This window comes from Tinamus guttatus, unplaced genomic scaffold, assembly GCF_059628265.1.
Source record: "Tinamus guttatus ecotype Peru unplaced genomic scaffold, ASM5962826v1 Tinamus_guttatus_pri_ptg000227l, whole genome shotgun sequence".
Lineage (NCBI taxonomy): Eukaryota > Metazoa > Chordata > Aves > Tinamiformes > Tinamidae > Tinamus > Tinamus guttatus.
The window spans coordinates 3,641,763-3,663,059 of record NW_028288761.1 but is presented as its reverse complement, the minus strand read 5'-3'; the positions used below and the strand labels follow the sequence as shown (position 1 = coordinate 3,663,059).

The 21,297-nt window shown below is 47.3% G+C and overlaps 1 protein-coding gene across 3 annotated transcripts in view; it reads left to right on the top strand.

Moving 5' to 3' along the window:
• The first annotated feature begins 4,282 nt into the window (after positions 1-4,282).
• Positions 4,283-21,297, top strand: part of ACAP2 (ArfGAP with coiled-coil, ankyrin repeat and PH domains 2) — a 59,124-nt gene continuing 42,109 nt past the window's right edge. For all 3 annotated transcript variants that reach the window (XM_088525550.1, XM_088525548.1, XM_088525549.1), the window contains exon 1: positions 4,283-4,390. In XM_088525550.1, the coding sequence (XP_088381676.1) occupies positions 4,338-4,390 (53 nt within the window). In that variant the 5' untranslated portion in view covers positions 4,283-4,337. The remainder of the gene's footprint in view (positions 4,391-21,297) is intronic.

The window sequence follows — 21,297 nt, the reverse complement described above, 5'->3', positions numbered from 1 at the left end:
TCTGTGTTCTCAGGTGTGAGCTTTCCTGCAATCCCAGGGCATGTTGACAATAAGCGAGGCAGTGGGAGGCAGCCTGTGGAAGTGCTTTGCTGGGGGAATTCATCAGGATACATGTGTTGCCAGAGATGTCTGTGAGCTGTGCTGGGCATGGTGGTGTGTGCCTTTCCTAACTCTCTTCTGTCCTTAGCACATAACAGCATTGCCAGCTGTGGGATGTTTAGTCTAGCTTCTCAAGACCTGAATCGAAACCAAGAGCACTTTTTTTACAAGAAAGAGTTGAACTCTTGATTCAATTCAGTGTGGTGCTGCTATCCGTAATAGTGAGTGCTGTTTCTTGCTGTATCAAACATGGTAATTTCTATAGAATAGGCAGGGCCAAATGACTGAGCATTTTACCCGTCTGGCTGTCGCAGTCATTTATGGCAGCCTTAAGTTTGGCTCGCAGATAGCAGGATTCTGGAATGCGAAGCTGCCGCTGCGCGCCGGTGGCCGCGCGGCTCCTCCGGCTGGTGCCCGCACGGTCCTGCCGGCTGCAGCCCAGGCCACCGCCAGCGTGAGCCGTGCAGATGCTCCCTCCAAGGCAGGCTGCCTGCTCCCCGTGAGGAGGTCAAGCAGCGCCTGGACCCCACACTGGGGCACAATTTCCTGTAATGATTTCCAAAATCCTCCATGGAATGAGGATGCAGCTGAGGGGGAGGTACAGTACATGCACATGCATGAAGCTGTTTTTGAATGAGATTTAACACCATCATTCAGATTAATTCAGATTATCAAGTTGTTCAGGTGATCGCCTTTATGGCACTAAGATCCAAGTTTTATTTAGATGCCATTTTTTTAATTAATTTATGTTGATTTTCAGTTATGGGCTTTATTCAAGCTTTTATAGCCATTTCCACATTTTTTTAGTTAAAACAAAAATACTGTTCATGCTTCTGATTCACCTCGCTCATCTGGAATGCAGCCTGATGTCCCAGATGCTTCTGACCTGAGGGGTTATTTAGCTGAGAAGCTGATTACTTGATTTTATGCAGCCTTTTACACCCTCATGCATTTTAAAGGCAAAAATATCTATAGTTACTGCAAAGTAGACTTAGCTACAGTGTACAGCTTTTATTTGAGTGGGATATCTGACCTCTTCGCGTTTTACAAATATTAAGTGTAGCTCCCTTTTAAATGGGGCAAAAGAGAAGAAATGTCTTTGCTCTTTTTAGGGGTTTTAATATCATGGTGCATTTGGGAGAGGTTCAATTGTATGAGCGATGAGTGGTGTAAGGAGGAAACAGAATCTTCTTCCCTGCCTTTCTTCCCTCTAATAATGTGGAAATTGAGCCCCACAGCAAAATAGTTGTGAGACTTCTCACACAGGTTTATTTTAGCCCTTGGGAAGCATCCTATTTAGAGAAAGCATTTTCAGTGTGCTCCCAATTGCATAATAAATAATGCTGTTGAATTTCATTTATTTGTTTTAACCTCATCACACTGAATGGTACCCAGTTTATAGAAATCAGATGTGTTTCTAGCCCTCGTATTGAAATTGTATAATCTTCCCAGAACAGCTTGTTATAGGCTTTTTGTGGTATTTATCATGACAGTCTCACAAATGTACTTACTTTGTTTGAAATCAGTATTAAGCGTCACAAAGTAAACCAAACTGTTGCCTTCATTACTGCCTTATAGCACTAATGGATTGGATTGACTTTACCAGCTTTGAGAAAAATGGAAACTCCTACATAAGATACTTGCAGGTGGGCTTATAAACAAGCACTGAAACCAGTATTGCAGTTGACCCATCACTGCAAAGGAGGACGGTCTCGCGACGGTTTCGGCGGAGCTGCTGTTGTGCTTGCTCTGCGTTGCCAGGTTTGCACAGTGACAGGCCACAGACACGTGACGGGAAATGTGGGAACCTCTGTTAGGAACAGCAGCTCCTGGGAGGAGGAGGTGCCTCTCCGGGTGGTTTCTGTGTGTGCTCTAGGATTAAAGGGTGGCTCTGGTGTGCTGTCCACACGGTCAGCATTGAGTAATCGCTCCCCTGTGTTGAGTAACGAGAAGTGACTAACAGCAGCTCCTCCAGGGGAAGCAGTGCTGTGCTCCAAAGGAGCTGGGCTCCCCACATTGAACTTAGATTGAAAAGGGGCTTTCACAAGGCAAAGGCAGCCTCCATCATATAAAGATTTCTTTACCTGCTGCTTTTTCTATGTGAAGAGACAGCTCATGAAAATACTAGGGACATTTTACCTTGGATCTGCCATTTCACATATCTTAAACCAAACAAAACCCCCCTAAACCCCAGCCAGCTAAAGCGAAAAGCTGCAGTTGGCTTCAGTGAAAGGACCCTGCAGAAGAAGCTGGGCTCATACAGCAGCCCTTGTAGCTCTGTTTTGGGGAGAAGCCCTAGGTGCAGCCTCCTTCATGAGGGCAAGGGGAAGGCGGGAGACAGAGAGAAGGGCCAGGACGAGGAAAAGGGCGTGAAGGATGGGAAAAGGCGACGCGTGGGCTGGCCCATGGCGGGGACGGCGGCAGGCGCAGGGTGGGCTTGTGGCGTCCCTGAGGCGCCAGGTGGGAGGCAGCAGCCGTCGCCGGTCTCAGCACCGCCACTGCGGGGCTCTCGGCTGGCATCGCAGTGCCCCTGCCTCCATCACCTGGAGCCATCTATCCTCTGCTCCTGCCTGGGACCATGTGCGGTGAGGCTGATGTGATTCTTCTTGGTGATTTATATGCTGGGAATGGTAAGTACTGCCAGAACTCACTAGAGCTGTTCTCTGTGTCTTCTCTTAAGGCATCAGGGATGGGGACTAACGCTCTGCAGTCCTTGGTTGTAGCTGGGTCCTCCTCGCCGTGTCCGCGAGGCAGCCGTTCTGCTGCTGAGAAGATGTTCTCTGGCAGAGGCTGGGTACAGCCTCTGGGTACACCTGTTCTTTCCACAGGAAAAAAAACTGCTGAAGTTTCTCCTTCAAAAGCAGCCGTGAGCCTCGGGTAAGTAGTACGTGTTTAAAGAGCACGTGAGCCATTTCCAGCGTCTAGCGCTTCAAACTAAGCTTCAGAATAAGGGTGAGAGTGGAGGCGTAACTTCTCCACGGCAGATTTAAAACTTGCTCCTGCACCATTCGAACATGCAGAACGGGTACCTGCGAGCTCTTGTCTTGGCCGTGCCAGCAATAAATTTTAAAAAATGTAGGATTTCCATCTCGAGCTCTGGTTTTATTTTCCATGGGACAGTGGGAGCAGGAGCACAGCCCAGGAAGAGGCACAGTGTGGGGCTGCACGCGTGGCCATGAGCATGGCCTTCCTGCTTGTCCTGGGGAGGAGGAGGAGGAGGAAAAGGGGTCCCTCTGCCCATGGTTTTTGCACTTCTACAAATGCCCGTAAAATGTTGGTCACTCATGAGGGTGACCTGGTGGCAGAGGGGGGCTTGGGCTTCCCCGGCTGCCCTGTCGGACACGGCATGGTGCCGCCTCCACCCTCCCCACGCAGCTCATCTGCCTGCCAGCAAATGGGCCACAGCGTGGCACCCCCTGCCAAAAATTTTTATATATATTTATATATATGTGCGCGCGCAAACACACACACACACACACACATATATATATATATATATAAGTTACTTGTTTACTGTTTCTTAATGAACTAGAAAAGGGGCAAGCTGTGGAGAGCACCAACACGGCCATACAGACGGCGGCCTGTCGCGACACGGCCGCCTATCGCGACAGCCGAACGCCGGCGCGACGACAGACAAGCGGCTCAGCCTATGGCAGCGCAGGGGCCGCCCCCTCCCTGGCTGTGAGCGCTGGGATTGGTCTTCCGCGTGGCCGTGGCAACGGAGCTTGCCGATTGGCGCGTTGCCAGCAGCCCTTGCTCCGTTGGCCGGCCCGGCTGCCACTCACTCGGACGCACGGAGGGGTAGCCACCCCGGCGCGCTCGGCCATTGGCTGTCTCCCGCGAGGGGCGCGCTTATTGGGCGGCCTTAGCGCTGCGCCCGCCCCTCACGCTTGGCGGCCGGCCAAGGCGCCCCGCAGTCCTGTGACGGGGCGGCCTCGCTGCCACTCCTCCCCGCAAGCCGCTTGAGGCAGCCCCGCCCGCGCCACCGCCCCATTGGCTGTTGTCGCCCTGCTCCTTTTCCCATTGGCCAGCCGAGCCGTCACTCGGCGGAGGGCGGGGCCCCTGGGCTCGGCGCGGCAGCCGCGGCCGTTCCCCGGTCGGGAGCTCCGCGCCCCGCCCCCGTCTAGCCCCGCCCCGCGCCGCCGCCGCCCGCCCCGCCCCGCCGCGCGCGCCCCGCGGTTCCGGCTCGCCCCGCCGCGCGCGCAGCAGCAGCGGCGCCGCCGCCGCGGCCGGTGAGGATGAAGGTGACCGTGGACTTCGAGGAGTGTCTGAAGGACTCGCCGCGCTTCAGGTGCTGGCGGGGGCCTCGCCGCGGGACTCGGAGCCGGCCTGGGGCGGCGCGGGCCCCGCGGGAGGAGCGCGCGGGACGTGCGCCCGGGCCGGCTGCTGGGGCAGGAGCTGCGGGTCCCCTGCGGGCCGGGCCCGCGGGATGGGGGCAGCGCGCGAGGAAGAGGCCGCTGGGCGCGAAGAGGCGCCGGGGGAAGGGGCTGCAGGGGAGGAGGGCGGGACGCGCGCGGCAGCCCCCGCGGTGCCGCCTGTGCTCCGGGTCCCGCTCCTGGGTGCTCGGTCCCCCTCCTGCGCCCGCCGCCTCCCCGTGCCGCGGTGCTCGCTGCGACCCCCGCGGGGGCTGTGCGGCCGCTCTCGGCGCCCCGCTGCCGCCCCGGCGCCCGGCCTCGGGACGTGCTCTGCGCCCTCCGGCTCGGCCGGCCCGGCTCGGGGGTCCCCTTCGCGTATGTGGGGCCGCCCTGCTGGCAGCGCCCGGACCGGAGCCTGGGTGTCCCCTCTGCAGCGCTCGTCCCGTGCTTGGAGCGTTTGCGGCTCTGCGGTCGGCACGGGCTGTTTCCTACTCTGGTTCTTGGAAGAGACGGTTCTGTGCTTCCCCCGACGGTTCGAATGCTTTAGCTCTGCCAGAAGTTGCAGTTCGTGTGCTTCCCTCCTGTGCTGTGGCTGCCCTCAGGCTGTCCCGGCCGTGTGATCCTGCCTTTGGTTCTTCTTCGGCTTTGTGTGTGCTGGATGCCTGCAGGGACCCGCTGCCCCCGGAGGAACCAGGGGATAGATCTGTGCTAGGCTAGCGGTTCGCACCAGCACAGCAAGGGGGTGAACCCACAGAGAGAACTAAAACCTCTAGAGAGGAGGCTGGGACTTCCCAGGCCGGCTGGAAGAGGAGCAGGGAGCAGGACCTCCCCCTCGGGCAGCTGAGCTTCCAGGCTCACATAGCGCCCAGTGTCATGGACCAGCTGGGCTGGACGTGCTTCCTAATAGGTGTCTGTCTGGCGGGTCTGTTTCACGTAGGTCCCTTGTGTTTGGTGGCAATGCCGTCTCCGTGGGGCTTGCTGTAGCACTGGCAGTGTACCAGGAATCGTAGCTGAGGAAAGCTGCGCTCCAGGAGGGGAACTGTGGACAACGCTTCTGGGGCTCGTGCAGCCCGGCGCGGCCTCCTGGCAGGTTGTGATACTGCTGCCTCTGAAGAGATTGCAAAAAAAACGTGGCAAAGTGCCGTGATCTCAGCAAAACATCCTGCCATCCTTCAGGTGTTAGGAAATGGTTAAAACTCTGAAGCGAAAATCCTGTAGTATTTCTGGAAAAAAGTTTTGTGTGATTCATTTTTATTTATTAGTTACAGTTGTAAATTTGGTCATTCTCGCTACTGGCCCAAGTTACCTAACTTGCTTTCCACTGTCCCTTGTTGCAGCAGGTTTTACTAAGGGACCGTTGCCCATTTTCCGCGGGGTTCCTGTGGGGAGCAGCTCCTCGTGCCGTGTTGCTCTGTCATCCTGCACGGAGCAGGTTGGGGTAGTCCTGATCCCTCCCCTCCAAACGACGCCAGTTGGAGCGGTGAAATCACCGTGCCGGGATGTGGCGGTGGGCCGGGATGTGGCGGTGGGCAGGGATGTCACGGTGTACTTGCTTCTTGCAGCAGTGGAGTGAGGAAGTGGGTGAATCAGAGCTCCTGAGTCACCAGACCTTGCTCTGAGAGCTGTTCCTTGCTGCTGGGTTTTAGCTCCTCTCCACAGAAGCCCTTGGACTGTTCACAGAGAGATATTGAAGTCCTTTAAAACATACTGCCACAGACTTGAGGCCGGTCGCTTTATCGCTCACCTGCGTCTTGCCCGGTTTGTGTTTATCGCTCTGGCTTTGAGACGTGCCCGGGAGCAGCCCCGGTGACCAGTGCAGGAAAGCAGGGCTGGCGCTCGCCCGCAGCGCGCGGTGGGGACGCGCCTGCCTTGTCCCGCTGTGGCTGGTGTAAGGGCTGCAGGGAGGCACATCGGCAGGCAGGGGTAGATACAGCGTCACAGCGGGCTGTGCTTTTCATCCCCACTAGAGCTGGAAGACCTAAAGCCGTGATGGCCTGTTGCATCTTTGGGCTTGCAAATTTCTGACTTGTTGGATCAGTCTGAGGTTGGAAAACAGAGTTTAGAAATTGATGTTTTGAAAAGGATAATGGAAAAGGTTATGCGTTTGGGTGCTGTTTCCCAGAGAATATGTGGAAGAGATGTGGGAATGCAACTCAGGGAGGACATTAGCAGTTTTCACTCACACTAAAAAAAAAAAAAAAAAAAGAAAGTTTTTTAGAGTTCTGTACCAAATAACTCTGCAGAAGTCATGTGCTTTTCTTTCATGACTCTATTTTCTAAAATCCATCCAGACCGAGGGCCCGGCAAGGCGCCGGGCTCGCAGCTCTCCCACTGCCTGGGCCCGGATCTTCCCTGCGGAGCAGGAGTTGCTCAGGAAGGGCCGGGAGCAGCAGCAGGACCGTACGTGGGGGTGGGTCCTGCGTGTCCCATCCGCGATTCCGTGAGAGATGAACACTACTGGGACATGCTGGCTTCTGCTGATCCTGGAACTGTCATTAACGGGTTAATGGAGCAAAGCTTTTATACTGATGTCTCGCTTTCCTTTTTTTTTCTTCTTGCAACAAAGAAAGTTTTTTCTTTCATTAAATGAAATGTTCACTGCAGCAGCCAGAGAGATCATTTTAAAAATGCCAATAGCAAAGTTCTGGTAATAACATTGCATGCAACTCTAAACACCCTCTAGAAAACTTTAGTTTGTTCTTGTCTTTAAAGTGCATCAGTTAAAAACTATTTCTGAGGTCCTTCTGTTTGTCTGTCTGCCTCTGTTGCTGGCGTTGAACCTTTTTGTGTTTAAGGGAACACAACGCGTTTGCTTCCGGAGACCTTGTCTGAGGTGCAGATGATGGGTCAGTGAGGTAGACAGCATAAATAAAATCGTTGCCAGCTGCAGTTCTTAGTAAAAATAGTTAGTGGGTAGTCCCTGAGTCGAATCTGGGGTCGTGACTGGTCCTCTTCAGAGGGACTGGTGCGAGGTTCAAGTTTCATGGCGCAGGTCCGGTTTTGTGTGGACCGGCCACAGGGCGAGACGGGGATGGCACCTCCGTTCCGCAGGGTGCTGCGGGGCCGCGCGGGGCCCTCGGGTGCTGCGGGGCCCTCGGGCGCTGCGGGGCCGCGCGGGGCCCTCGGGTTATTCCTGCCCGTGCCCCAGGCCCTTCCTGCTCTATCGAAGCGGGGCTCGTGGGGCTGCGCCTCGGCCTTGGTTAAGGGGCAGGTTCTGGTGCGTCGCTCCGTCCCTGCTCTGCCCTGGTGTCTACCTGCACATCACTGCAGGCTGCGGCTGTTGCAGCTATTGGTGTCTGAAGGAAAACAAGGCTTTTGATGGACAACTTGTTAAATGGGGATTTTGGAACAAAGCTCCAGTTTGTAAACACAGTTGTGTGCTTAATTTCCAGTCAGCTCTGGAGCAGCTCGTGGTCTGCAGGACCGTAATGTTTGTGGAGGAGCTGAACCACTTTCCGTAGCCCGATGTGTTTGAATGGCAACACGCAGTCAGAAAAGCACCGAGCGAGGCTCCAGCTCCCCTGCAGCAAGTACCTGGGTATTGAGATGGCCCCTTAGAAGAGGAAGGGGACACAGATGGCAAATCTCAGGGGGGAGTTTTAGCTCACTTTGAGTGAGTCTAGGCCAAATTCTTCTCATGACCAGAGATGGGTTTCACTCAAGTGAAACGCAGGGTGCAAAGATGTTGAGTGGCTCCACTCACTCCTGTTGCATAAATAAATAATGATTTATTTTTGCTTCCTGACAGCGTCTGTTACAGTTAACTTGCTTTTAGGAAAGAGTGAATCGCTTTGCATATATCACAGAAAGAATTAAATGTGTTCATCATAAAGCCTCTTTATTGCCCTATAGATTGGAGAATATGTTTCAAGCTCACAGTGGAGTACAACATAGGAGCATGGCACGTGTACTAGCAGAAGACAAAGTAAAACAGACTTCTCAAGCCAGTTGAATTTTTCTTCCAAATTATCTCCCAAGAAGTAAATATCTTCTGTAAATCTGTTTTGTGAGCTGTTATTTTATAGGTGGTTAGTGGATTCATTCTGCTATTAGATAAAATAACTTATTCTTTTAGTTATGAATTCATAATTTTCAAAAGATGATGGCTGGAAAAAGATGACTTGAAATATTCGATAATACTGTCATGGAGGAGTTAAACTCCTGAAATAGTAAAATGCAGTAAACTATTTAGAATGACTCCAAATAGGGTGCTTATTTCACTGTGCTCTGCATTTAATTTTTTTTATATATGTTCTGTACTGCACATACACAATTTAATATATGTTTTCCAGATAAGAAGTGTGTTCTGTTGCTTTAAACCAGAGTAATACATAAAACTGACTTACGGAACATAGTATTTAGACCGTGTCTAGTCCTAAAGTCCTCAGAAAAACTGGACTGGAATTTGCTCAGTTCAAGTATTACTGCATAGGTACCCTAAAAATGTTTTTGATTATATTTCTCAGAAATGTTATGAATATAGGAAATGTTGTGTTGGAGTCCCTTAAAGGTGTTAGTTTATTGTGGTTAAACTGAGAATATGACAGAAGTGTACAGAGAATGGTTTGCATCTTACATGTCTGGTTTTAAGGGGAAAACTCTTAGATAATCATAACAGAAATGAATAGAAATTGTTCAAGTGTGTGTGAGGGAACCCAATATGTTTTCTATTGGTTATATTTAAAACAGATGTTTAGCTATGGATCACAGTTGTGTTGGAAGGGGAAACTGCTGCTTTCAACTTTCTCTGCTCCACTTCAATAACTGGCCTATTTAAAGGATTTGTAAATATTGGTCTCAATCTTTCATTGGTGCAAACTAATTCTGTGGGGTGAAACAGTATTTTTCTTTTCAGTTATCTTATGTTTATAAGTTGCTACTGTTAGTTCACCCTTCCTTAGTAAAACTTACCGTGTTGGTTTTCTTCATGTACTAAATTATGTTCAAACTGTTCAATCTTCAGAAAAATTCAGGCATATTTACATAACCTATATCACCACTCAGCTTATTACTTTTGACGGGTGAGGGGATGAAAATAGCAGCTAAAACTTTTCCTTCTCTGCTTAGCTTGCAATTAGTGTATTGCTGCAGTGCGGTATCCTTATTAGCATGTATTAAAATGCTATAAACATTAGATCAATCTTATTCTGCGTGTATTTATAATACGGATGGCTTATGTGCATTTATGTCAAAGAGGCTGTTCATGTGGGTAATTTCAGCCACGCTAAGATGCTAAGAGGTGTCAGAGCTGGTGTCTGCCTGCAGAATCTGCTCGTTGTTATTCCGATTTACCTGCCCATCCTAGGAAGGGTTCTCCAAAAAAAACCCCTCTTGGCATTGGGGCTCCAGCCTTGCTTGCTGGGACTCAAAAGCGAGTTTGTAATTTAGCTGCTGAGGCTGCCTGGAAAATATCACAGGAGAAAAGAATAAAAAAGAGAAAATGATACCTCAGAAGAGAATGCTGCCAAACATTTGTTGCAAGTTTGCAGTTACCTCTCTCTCATTCCTAAGCAGTTTTATAGTCAGAATTTCCAGTATAACGTTTCGTGGCCCAGACGTGAGCACGTGCAGGAAGGTCCTCGGAGGGCGCTGGCAGGGAGTGTTCTGCGTTCCCGGCCCTACGGAGCCGGCGCCGCTCTGCTCAGCCCTTTGGAACCTTAAAAGAGTTGAGCTAAAGGGAGATTGTGAGTATTCATTGAAAGATAAGATATGGTGTTAGGGCACTTTCTTCTGGGGCGCTCATACTGCAGTAATGAAGCTCGATTAAGATTTCCCTTTCAAATAAAATTCATCAAGATTTGTTGCATTGAAATCCTGCAAAACCTGTTCAAATGTTATAGCAACCTGTTGCGATCGTTTCCAATTGAGAAGAGAGAAGAGGAATCTGTCTTGAAATCAATTTGCCCTGATCAGGTCAGTGCACCTGTGGGGTTTTTTTTTTAAACAAAACAAATAAAACAACCCTGTCCCTTTCTGTCTCTTTAATATACTGCAACTGTGTGTGTGTTTTTTTTTTTTTTTTTAACTATAATAATGCCAGTTCTACTTCTTGGTTGTTGATCTTGATATAATTCCTGTTTAAGCAAAACCAAATGGAAACATCTTAGCTGTCATCTCAAATTGCTGATAGGAGCTTGAAAAAACGATTTACATCCCGAGTTCTTTTTCTGAGTGTTATAAAAAGCACTCAGACTGTGTTTACAGTGGAAGTAGTAACAAAATCTGCTAGAAGTCATAACATTAGTGCAGACCAGCAGCAGGAGCAGCTGTTCAGAACTGATATGAAACTGGTGCTGGCCGTGCCCTGACCATTAATGACGACTTGCAGAGTTAGAAGGCAAGCGTGTGAGTGCTGTGATTATGCAGCTCTTCCTTCAATTAGTCATCTGAGCTTTAAAAGAGAGAAACACAGAGTCTTCATCCTGTGGCCTGGAGGAGCTCCTTTTTGTCAGCTATGCACTTTTTATGCAGTTAAAGAACTGAAGCTGTCCAGAGGATATGGTTTTGATGCATTTTTCTTGGGGCGGGGGGAAGCTCTTGGTGCTGGTGTCCTTGGAAAGCAGGGATAGCGAATGGGAAGGTGGCTGAAGTCCCGACTGGCTGGTGCTGCAAGAGCTTTGGCCAACTCTGCTCCTTCCTGAATGCATCAGCCGAGCCCTTGGCTGCTGATCAGCAAATCTGCCACTTTAGCTGTGTTAGCAGCGCCCTCTGACTTGGTCAGGCTTCGCTTCTTGCCCGTATTCATACTCTAAAGTCTGTTACGAAATCTAGAGTCTATGTTCCTCCCCTCTGCCCCCCACCCCATTTTGGTTATTTGCAAATTTTCCTGTAGTGAATCATTCTTAAAGTCCCCAAACAAGCTCCATCCTGCCAACCTGTTTTGGGAGATCATCATTTTGTCTTTTGGGTATTACCCAGCAAAGGAAAATATCTTATTTTCATTGAATGCAGGCAAAAAAAATCCTGCTAAAGTTACTGTTTGCCAGGCTAGTAACCTTGATGCAGGCCTTTTTGGCTAAATCATTTCGTTTAGTGTCTCAAGGGGATGCAAATGCAGAAGTGTCATGAGGGAGTGCAAAAAACATGTGGTTATTTAATATATGCTCTTAAAGTGCCTTACATTAACATGGGGAGGAAGCAGAAAGTGATACATAACTTCCTTTTGATTTTTATGTTCTTTACACTCTCCCGTACATGCAGAATTCAGTCTGAAAGCACTTGGGGAAGTCTAGGCTGTGTAAATACACGTGTGACCCTTTTGAGCAGGTAGCACACGGTTTGCTTGAGAGGTAGAGATCTTCGTGAGCTTAGGTAATGCTTTACATTTCTTTTTGATAATGGCAGACTGTATGATAAACAGCAGCAAAACTAGCTGTCTGCGGGGAGGATCATTATGGGGAAATAAAGATTAACATATGGAATACTAAATTAATTCTAATACCTGAAGGAATTCACATCTCTGGGTGACTGTACAAATCCTCCTTCTCTTGCCAGACTTTCATATAGCTAAAATATTTGATTGAGAGCTTCACAAATAGTAGGTGCTATCATTCTGCTCAAATTATTGTGCTGGACTATTGAAAATTCTTTAAACTAAAATGCTGCCTTCCGAATGCTTTCTTAAATGAGCATCCTCACATATTCAGCAAAATAACTTTTGTTTATTGCTGGTTTATGTTTGGTTATTACCATGTGGTATGTGTGTATCTTACTCTGTTTGCAAATACTGAAAACAGCCAAGCCTCACACCAAAGATAAAACAGTTGGTTTCTTTAGGTACCTGTAAATATGTTAAATATGTTTTGCTGGTGTAGAAGAATAATCTTGTTTATGGAGGTGTCATGTACACGTTTTTCAGGTAAACAAATTGACAGATACACGGATAAACAAAAGAGGAAGAAAAAAGCTGTCAAATAGTCTTGTCAAGTGTTTTAACGACAAGTTTTTTGGATCAGTGGAAGTGTCTGTCACATGGGTGGCTGGGAAGCCTTCTCGTGCGGCGTGGATCCTCCCTCTGTGGCTCAGCCTTTCTGCTTGAGGTCTGCAGCCTCGGCCGCCCGCGCGCTTTTATAGCCCACGTGTCAGCAGTGATGGAATTTAAATTGATCTTGTGCCGTTTTGGGATGGTTTTACATGTATGTATGATTTGTGTGTGTGTATGCTAGATGCTGTTACACTGCTCTGGTTTTCATGAATTTATAGTGTGCTTTAGGTAACGGTCATTAAAAGAAAACCTGTGCTGACATAGGCTTTTGTGTGAGTAAACATAAGTAGAGCAGTGATCGGCTTGTGTAGTGTAATTTGGAAATTGCTAAACCTGCCAAGTATGCTTTTGTATTTAAAGCTAGATATAATACCAAGAGAAATTTGAGCAGCCGTGTGTAGCAAAATGCATTCTATCTCTTCAAATGTAAAAACCAAACGAATACAAGAGAATTCCCTGTATCCGTCTGTGTGGCAGAGGGGAGCTTCGGTGGAGACGCGGGGCGTCCAACGTCTCTGGGGTGGCGGGATGGGGCTGGTTTGTTGCTTGTGGGGGAGCAGCCAGGCCCTGCACTTGGCTGGATTCTTCTGATAAACATTAAGGGCTGTGTTGTTTATATATTACAATATTATTTAGATAATGTGTGATTGCTAATGTCCTTTTGACTTAAGGCAAAAGCAAAGTCAAAGCGAGGTGTGCAGGGAAGTGAGTTGTAGGTGGAGCGGTGAGTTTTGTGAACCAGCAAAGGCACCGTAAGTCTTGCTGCTCTCCCCTTGAGGTACAGGTCAGATCTTGTTTATCTGTGCGTTGCAGCATTCATGTAATCTTCTTCTCAACTGTTTAAAGAATTTGTTAATTGATGGAATACGTCCCTTTTTTCTTAACTTCCTCAAACAGAATAGGCAGAATTAATCTCTTATGCTGTACTGTGTAGCCACCTCTCTTCTAAAGCAGATTTTGAGTCTAAGCTCCTTTGATACTGATGAGGAGTAATAGGAATTAAATGCCCAAGGCCTATGACTAGCATTTAGCCAAGTATGTCAGGATAAGGTGAACTGCACCCTGAAAGGGCCTGTTTTACTCTGTTGGTTCCCAAGGTGACTTGAATGAGGAGCTCAGATATCTATATGCAGTTTCTGATATTGGATTGGGTAAGCCACGTCATAGAAATGAGGCTAAACTGATGTTGTTTTGTTGAGATTGGCACAGAGGATAAAACTGTCCTAGGTATTAACTGAGGAATCTGTTTCATTGACAGTGCAACTTCTGGCTGAATTTGTGCACTGGCAATCAGTGTCCATTAAAAAATACTCACGCATCTCCTGTCTGCAGGGCTCTTCACCAGATGAGTCTCCATATGTGGGCAGAATAATTTAAAAATGACTCAAGTTCCTTAGATGTTTTCTTTTGAAGTGTCAGATTTTGAAAGAATTATTTTTGGAAATAAGTGTGCCTGTTTGTCCTCTCCTACTCAGTTTGCACTCTGAATGGTTCACTTTTTTCATTCATTTTGGTATCTACTTTTGCAAGATACCTGCTGTATTTTAAGTATAAAACTTAGTAGATTTTTCTTTTAAAAAATTACAATTTGTGATGTAAAATCCTGCAGTTCAATATGCCATTAGTAAAGAAAAGTAAACTTGTTTGGTTGAGAAATAGCTTGCCTGTAATTAACTTTGCATGAATGGAAGCCCAGGTTCTTTAAAGTCTCCTGATGACTCAAAGTAGTGGGAGAAAATACACTAAATGTACCCAAAGAGTATTTAAACCTTTTTGAGGGCTGTGGGTGTGCCATGTGCACCTTGTGGGGTTTATGTTCTTATCCCAACTGGATAGCTCTCCAGTTACTCCTTGAGAGGGATGGAGAGGGGAGAAAGCTGGCTTTTCCATATGTGATAATGGTGAATCTGAGAAAATGCCAATATTCTGTATTTCTGTAGTGCCCGGCTCCTGGTGCTTGTGCACCCTCTTTTCTTGAGGTTGGATTTGCTTGACTGTTACCTGTAGAGCAAGTGCAGAGGCGTAAAGGGCAAACCAAGAGTGACTGATCATGTAGTAAGAGAGAAAAATAAAACAATTCAGTAAAACCATCCATGAGTATGTAAAATAACCTTGGTGTAATGTATGCTTGGGTGTGTGTGTATATATATGCACACACATGTATGTATGTATATTTGCAGCTACATCTAACAGATAAACGAATTTTAAATGCAGAGCTGACCTTCTGCAGCCACCCCTCTAGCTGTTGCCTGGGGCATTCTGACTTTGCAAGTCTATTGCAAAGCTGCTCAGCTTTTGAAATGGACGGACGAGGTAAATATTTGCTGAAGACTTTGTCTTCAGCAGAAACCCGAAGCTTTCCCTCTGCTTTCAGTGAAGAAGATCCACCAGGTCTAACTGCAATTCTCCAGGGAGCTCAACAAGCCCAAGCTGTTGCTATAAAGATGTTGGTAGCCTATGGTCTTTGGGGCAGGACAGGACCATTCCAAGTGTGGTAAGCATAAGTTAACAACTAAGGATATATCAGAAGAAAGGGATTTTTTAAAAATTATTTTTCCAAAATATCTGTGAAGAACGCTCTCTGTTTAATCACAGAGCACAGCTACTGCGCTCTGACCTCTGCTTGCCTCTGCATTAGCTTCTCTGATATTTTCTCCAGGGACAGTTAAATCTTGTGCTGTCAGTTCTGAACATGTTCATACTGAGAATCCTGTGCTGGGGGGACCTGCTGGTAATAAGGCACTGCTGCCCTGTCTTTTGTATTGGTTGTGTTAGAGGTACATAAGGTGTCTTTCCAAATCTGGGGTTAAAATTCCTTTCTTCTTCCGCTAGACTGTTACTGCCGTTCACTTCTAAAAGCAAAGCTGTTGTGACTCTTGAGCGTCCAATTAGGAATTCCAGCTCTTAGAGCAAATTAGGAGATTACAGGGAGGGATGTCCTAACTTGTATCCTTTACTCTAGGTTACTTGGTGGTTATATTGTTTCACCTTCTGATCATACTACAAATTTGAGGTTTTAAATGCTAAAATCCTTCATACCCTCTGCTTTTTCCCATGTTAAAATTCCTGGATTTCTGCTGCTGAGATTTAAGACAAGAGCGACTCTGCCGGTAGCGTTTGCTTGTAGTCAGCAGTGATGAGTTTCTGCTGCCCAGCCCCGCCGGTTTCCTAAGCTTGTTCCTGCTGCCCTTTGCTGCTGTGTTGTCCTGATGCTACAGCCTTGCTTCCTTATCCTCTAACGTAAGGCCTCCTAAGAAGCTTTGGACTTGTGGTAGAGAGGTTGGAATTACCAGTCAACGTTGTGCTGGATAAGTGTTGTCATGGTCTGTGCCTGTTCTGCTAATCAGTTTAGTTGTTAAAAGGTGATCATGGGTGACATAAGGCATTTAAGTTAAAAGGCAAAGAAAATCGTAGATCCTCCTGGAAAGGAGGGGGTTCCTTGTTTCCTGTTTGCAATCATCAACTACCAGGCTCTGCTGAGATGAAAAAGCTTGGGAAATGTTAGGCAAAACTGTTGGAATGAAAGAGAAATACTGGGCATTTGTGGTAAATGGCTGCATAAATTTAGTGAGAAGTAAAGTTTGAGGATTTAGAGTCAGCTGATAGCACAGATGTCCTTATAAGCTGTATCTGATAGGTTAAAAGCTGCAACAAGTTCAGTGGCAACTGCTTTGGCTTTCAGTGATTGATCTTTGTGCAAGAGTTTCTTCCTTTTTGAAGCCTGATGTGTTGATCATGTTATCTTTTGAGCTCAGCTTAATTCTGCACGTGGCTGAAGGAATCACCTCGTTTGCTGGTTGCATCAGAGGCTGGGAATTACCCAGAATGTACAAAGCTTTGCAGGTGAAAGACCTGTACCTACAAGCAAACTTTTGATTTAATAATGAAATGAATTTGGAAGATAAGGCCCCTTTTCCCATTTCATTCCTCTTTTATAAGAGGAGAAGTCCGACTTGAGAAGAATGGATCTGTGGTTGTTTTGATGTTAAGGATAACATGTGGGTAAAATATGTAGTTTTTTACGCACCTGGGAAAACTCAGTTTATTAATTGGACTACTCCAAAATGATGATGTTCACTTCAGTAATCTTTGCCTTGCATCAAGAGAAGTGCTAGGAGATGCATTTCCACTTTTCAGTTCAGCCCGTAGAAAATTCCTAGGATACCTGGAGAAGGCTGGGAGGTAGTCGCACTTCTCATAAAGTCCTACTGTTTGGGTTACAAACAGCTTGGAAAAGCTTCCCCAAACATTCTCTGGTGGTGAACGCAGGCTTAGGAGTGCGCGGAGTGCCAGCTTGCCCGGGGAGGTTCATCTCTGCGTGTCCGAAATGTATTCCTCAAGATAGCTTTTTACATCTAAATGTAACAGGTGGAAGAATCAAGTGCAGCAGCAGCGGCTGGAGGGAGCCACGAGAGCCGCGTCTCCACAGCTCTGCCCGCGGCGGGTCGTGCCGGCGCTGGCTCTTTCTGCAGCAGTCTGTGAGCACCCGCCTGCTGTCGGGGTGTGAGCGCTGCCGTGTGCGCAAGGGCAGCGCCCCGTGCGATCCGTGCGCGGCCGCGTCTGCGGTGGCGCCTGGGAGCGCGGCCACCGCCGCTGCCTGGGGGCGTCTGCTGGCCAAGAGCGTCCAGGATTTGCAGGAATGTTTTCCACATTCAGGGTTTTTTTGATCTTTAAGATGCTATGAATTTCTTCAGCTTGAAGTGTGTCTTGTTATGAGAAACTTACTGGTTTATTTAGTCCGCCATTAGGAATGGTGGATGTGATCACCAGGAACAGGGGTCTGTAGGCATCTCCAATGCTGCTTGTAGTTCCAGGCCAGAAGTCAGCATGGGAGGGAATAGGGATCATAATATCCTGCTGGCATTTTCACCTGAATCTCCCAAGCCACGGAAGATCTTGGTGGCAAAGGTTGAGATTTAGTCTGGTATCATATAAGCTATAACTTGGTAATTTGGTAATGCTCGGTGACTTTGGTATAGCTTGACTTTCACATATATCTAGAACTGAGAAACTGTCATAGGATCCACAGATTGCTGCTGCTGATCCCCAGTAGTGCCTGGGTTTGGTTTGGAGGTAAAGGGAAGGTTAAAACCATCAGTTGCTTTTACTTGAGTTACTTATGAACCAGCCTTCTCCCCTCAGCCTTTGGAAGGAGCAGCGTGTACATCTGTGTGTGTGCCTTTCCGTTTCCTAAGGTCCTTGTAGATGAAACTGAAATGCTGAGGAAGAGGACAAAGGGGAGTTAATCTCAGTACAATTTGCTATTGATTCTTGTCAAATGTTCTCTCTTTCCAAAGGCGAATTGTACGTTCTTGGCAGTGGGACCCGTGGATGCTGCTTTATTGACTCCTCTGATAGACAGCCAGGCTCATGCAGTTTTACTGCAGTAAATGAAAGAAAATGTGAATATGGTGATGTCTGCTTCTGTGTGCTCAAAAATCCTTTGAATTAGCTATTTATGGTTTGTGGCTAGTCTAACATGTCAGTTTTGTTCTATTGAACTTGCTGCGTGGGTATTCAAGGGACATGTGCGCTGTGATTAAATGAATTGTTCTCTTCGAGACTACTATTGAATATGTGCACACAGATCTTGTCTTCCAATATGTGTAGATGTTACTTTAGCAGTGCTATGTTTTGGAATTGTGATGATAGGAATTGGTCATTTCTCATTTACGAACTCAAACGTGCAGGTATTTGGAAATGCCAGCTTGGGTAGCTTCTCTTTTTTTTTTTTTTTTTTTTTTTTTTTTTTTTTTTTTTTTTTTTTTTAAGTTGTTTGTAGTTTTCTGAAAGTGTATTTAGGAGGTGAATCTTGAAATTTAACTTTTAAACTTTTCTCAAAGTTTATTTCCCACTACTTTTTATCAGTGTTTTTTACTTTGTCTTTCCAAGATAGGCACATGCATATTCAATATTGGGATATACTTGAGAACTGGTAGTAATTGAGCGTTAATTATCCATCCCCCTTTGATTGCTGCAGCTCATTGTGTGTGTGCAGCGTGCCGGGCGATTCCGGCCTCCTGACCCCGCTGTGAGGAATGCACATTAGAAATACCAGATACAAAAAACGGGCAAGAAGAGTGGATGAAGGGCCGTAGGCAGGACGTGGATTCAGAGGCTGGCCAGAGTATCTGCAAGCTCTTACTTTGTGGGAGCAAACAGGAGTGACGGAGGCCGAACAGCCACTTCTCAACGACCGCAGTGAGTTTGGAGTCATGGGCAGTCTGTGCGATGCCGTAGGCCCCATGAGGTTGTTTCACTAGGATTTACTTGTACTTGATGGCCCAGGAGTAACTGAGCTTAATTGTGACCTTTGGTTTGGGGGTGCCTGGAGTCCTTGGTGCCTTAACGGGTCTTTAAGCAGGTTTTCCACCAGTCACTTGGGAAAAGAAGCTGTTCAGCTCGGGGGGGTAGAGTGGGGGAAAGGAGGAAAAAAAGAAGGAAAGGAAGGTGGAAAAGAAAAGAAGGGAGGAAATAAGCTTGCTGCATGAGATTGTGAGTTTTTTTCTATCCTCTCCTATGTTCTGCCTGCGCTATAGATGTTTTTTCATGGGAGCTGCATGGTAGTGACCTGGGCTGTGCTTCTGGAGAGAAGTGGCAGAGGAGGGGGACACGTTCCTAAGGGTCTTCACTGCGGAGCATGCGGATCGTGGGAGAGCGGTCGCTTCTACAAGCCGTCCTCCCCTCAGCAGCTCTTCTGGATTTGTGCTCTGCCATGTCGGGCTCGAAGGCCTCAGGAAGCCCCAGATGTTGGACTTTGATTCACGTCCCGAGACAGCTTTGAAGGGCTGATCCTTATTGCTCGTGTCAGAGGCTCTTGGCGGAGGCTGCCCTGACACAAAGCCTATTCCCAGCTCCCCGAGGAGCTGCCTTCCCGCTGCAGGTCAGATCTGGCACTTGGCGCTCAGCGCTTTACGATCACTTCCTGTGTTTATAGCTGGAGCTTTGGTCTTGGCTGAGGACATGGGATTTACTCGGAATCACAATAATTTTTTGCGAACTTGAAGTATCCCTGATACAGATGTTCTGGAGGAAAAAAAGCACCTTAATATTTAATGGCTCCAAAAAGCTATTGAATTAAGGAAAAATAAGAATAGCATGAATGCAACACAGCTTAGGTCAGCTGCTCTTAGCATGTTGCCTGACATAGTATGAAAACTATTTCTGAATAAATGGATACTTCTGTGTCACTACATTATTAAATTTCTGTATTGTGGTGTAGTGCCAGGGCTCCTCTCTGTCGTTCTTGCGCAAATAACCCAGGGAGGGTCTGTTCCTGTAAACACAATGCATGAAAACAACTCTCCTATGAGTCTTCAAGTGCTGCGGACAGTGGAAACAGACTGTTCTGCACAAAGAAATAAGGAGTTGAAATGGGGTTTGGTTTGAAACCTCGGTAGCCTTTGCCCGGCGCCAGCTGCAGGGCCAGATGTGCCTTCCCTTGAGGGCTGTGGGGGAGGCAGCTGGAGCTGGGACTTGCTCAAAGGTCTCCTGCTCTGGGCCAGGCTGGGCCGGGGGTTATTCCAGCTCCCTCCGTCCACACTGTCCTTCTCTGCTTTGCTCTCTCCTTCTTTGCTCACCCTCCTTCATCTTCTCAGTGGTTCTGTCTCCCTTTCCTTTCAGTTTAGCTTGTTCTCTGCTGCCTTCACCCCCCGCCTTTAGAGCTTGGCTTATTGAGGAAGTTTGTTGTCTTCGCTCTTGCTTGCTCTGCTGTCTTTATCTCTCTTCTCCATCTTGTGTCTGGTTTAGATTTTTTTTTTAAGCTCATAAAACCCCATGGAACTAGAACTCTTTTTCCAGTTAACAAAAAATATATTTTTAAATGTGTTTATCAAATAGTGGTACAATTTTTTAAACAAACTACTTAATCATGCTTTTCATGTTAATGCCAAAGGAACAAATAGAGATCAGCTGCATTGTGTTTATAAACAAACTAATACAAAATAACAGTCTAAATATTGAGGTATTTATCCTTTCCTCCTTTTGTGTGTGTATATATTTTTAAATTTCCTCCTATAATGCTCCTAGAAAGAAGTTTTAACTCAAGAGATTTAAATGAAAACTAATCCCTTACAGACAAAATGGAAAAGAGGAATTAACTTGGCCTGAATTTGTTTCTGGTTTGGTGCTAGAGGGCAGACACAAGTCCAACGGCCACAGTATGGGAACGTGCTTAGATGTAAGGGCAGACTGTAGCTGTGCGGGAATGCCTGTGAGGATCGAAATGGGAGTGTGCAAAGCGTGAGCCAAGCGTGCGGAAAGCTGGGATTTACATCCTGACTGTTTGAGAAGCGCTGGCAGCGGGTTGCAGAACTGTTCTTCAGAAACTGCTTTTCCTGAGTTTGGAGCCTGATCCAGGCTTATTTTTCTGTTCTTGGCTTGAACTCGTGTGAACTGAAAAAGCATTAGCAGGAGACAGTAGGGCTGGGGATCAACGCGCTCTCATCTGGTGGTAAAGCTGGCTTAAGAAATTCCCTAATCACAGTTCCCTGTCATATATCCCACTTTTTTTGAGGGGGAGAGTTTTGTGGGAAGTGTATCTGATCCAGTTTTCCATAAAGCACTGCAGAAAACTTCTCTTTTTTTTTTTTTTTTTTTTTGTTAATCAGAGTACTTCTGGTGAGCAATTTGGCTCCATGAGTAATTATGCTGGAATAGCTGAAAGGATGAGGTTCCCTGGTGATGGGAGCAAAGGATGGGAAAACCACGGTTCCTACCGGCCTCTTTACAGTGTCAGATCCTGCCCCGGTGAACTGGACTTCTCTGTAATGCAGCGTTCGTTACCAGAAATTAGTCTGTTCAGGTCCCGTTTGTGAACGCAGTGAAGTGTCGCCCTTTCTCAGCTCGCCCGTGCTCGGC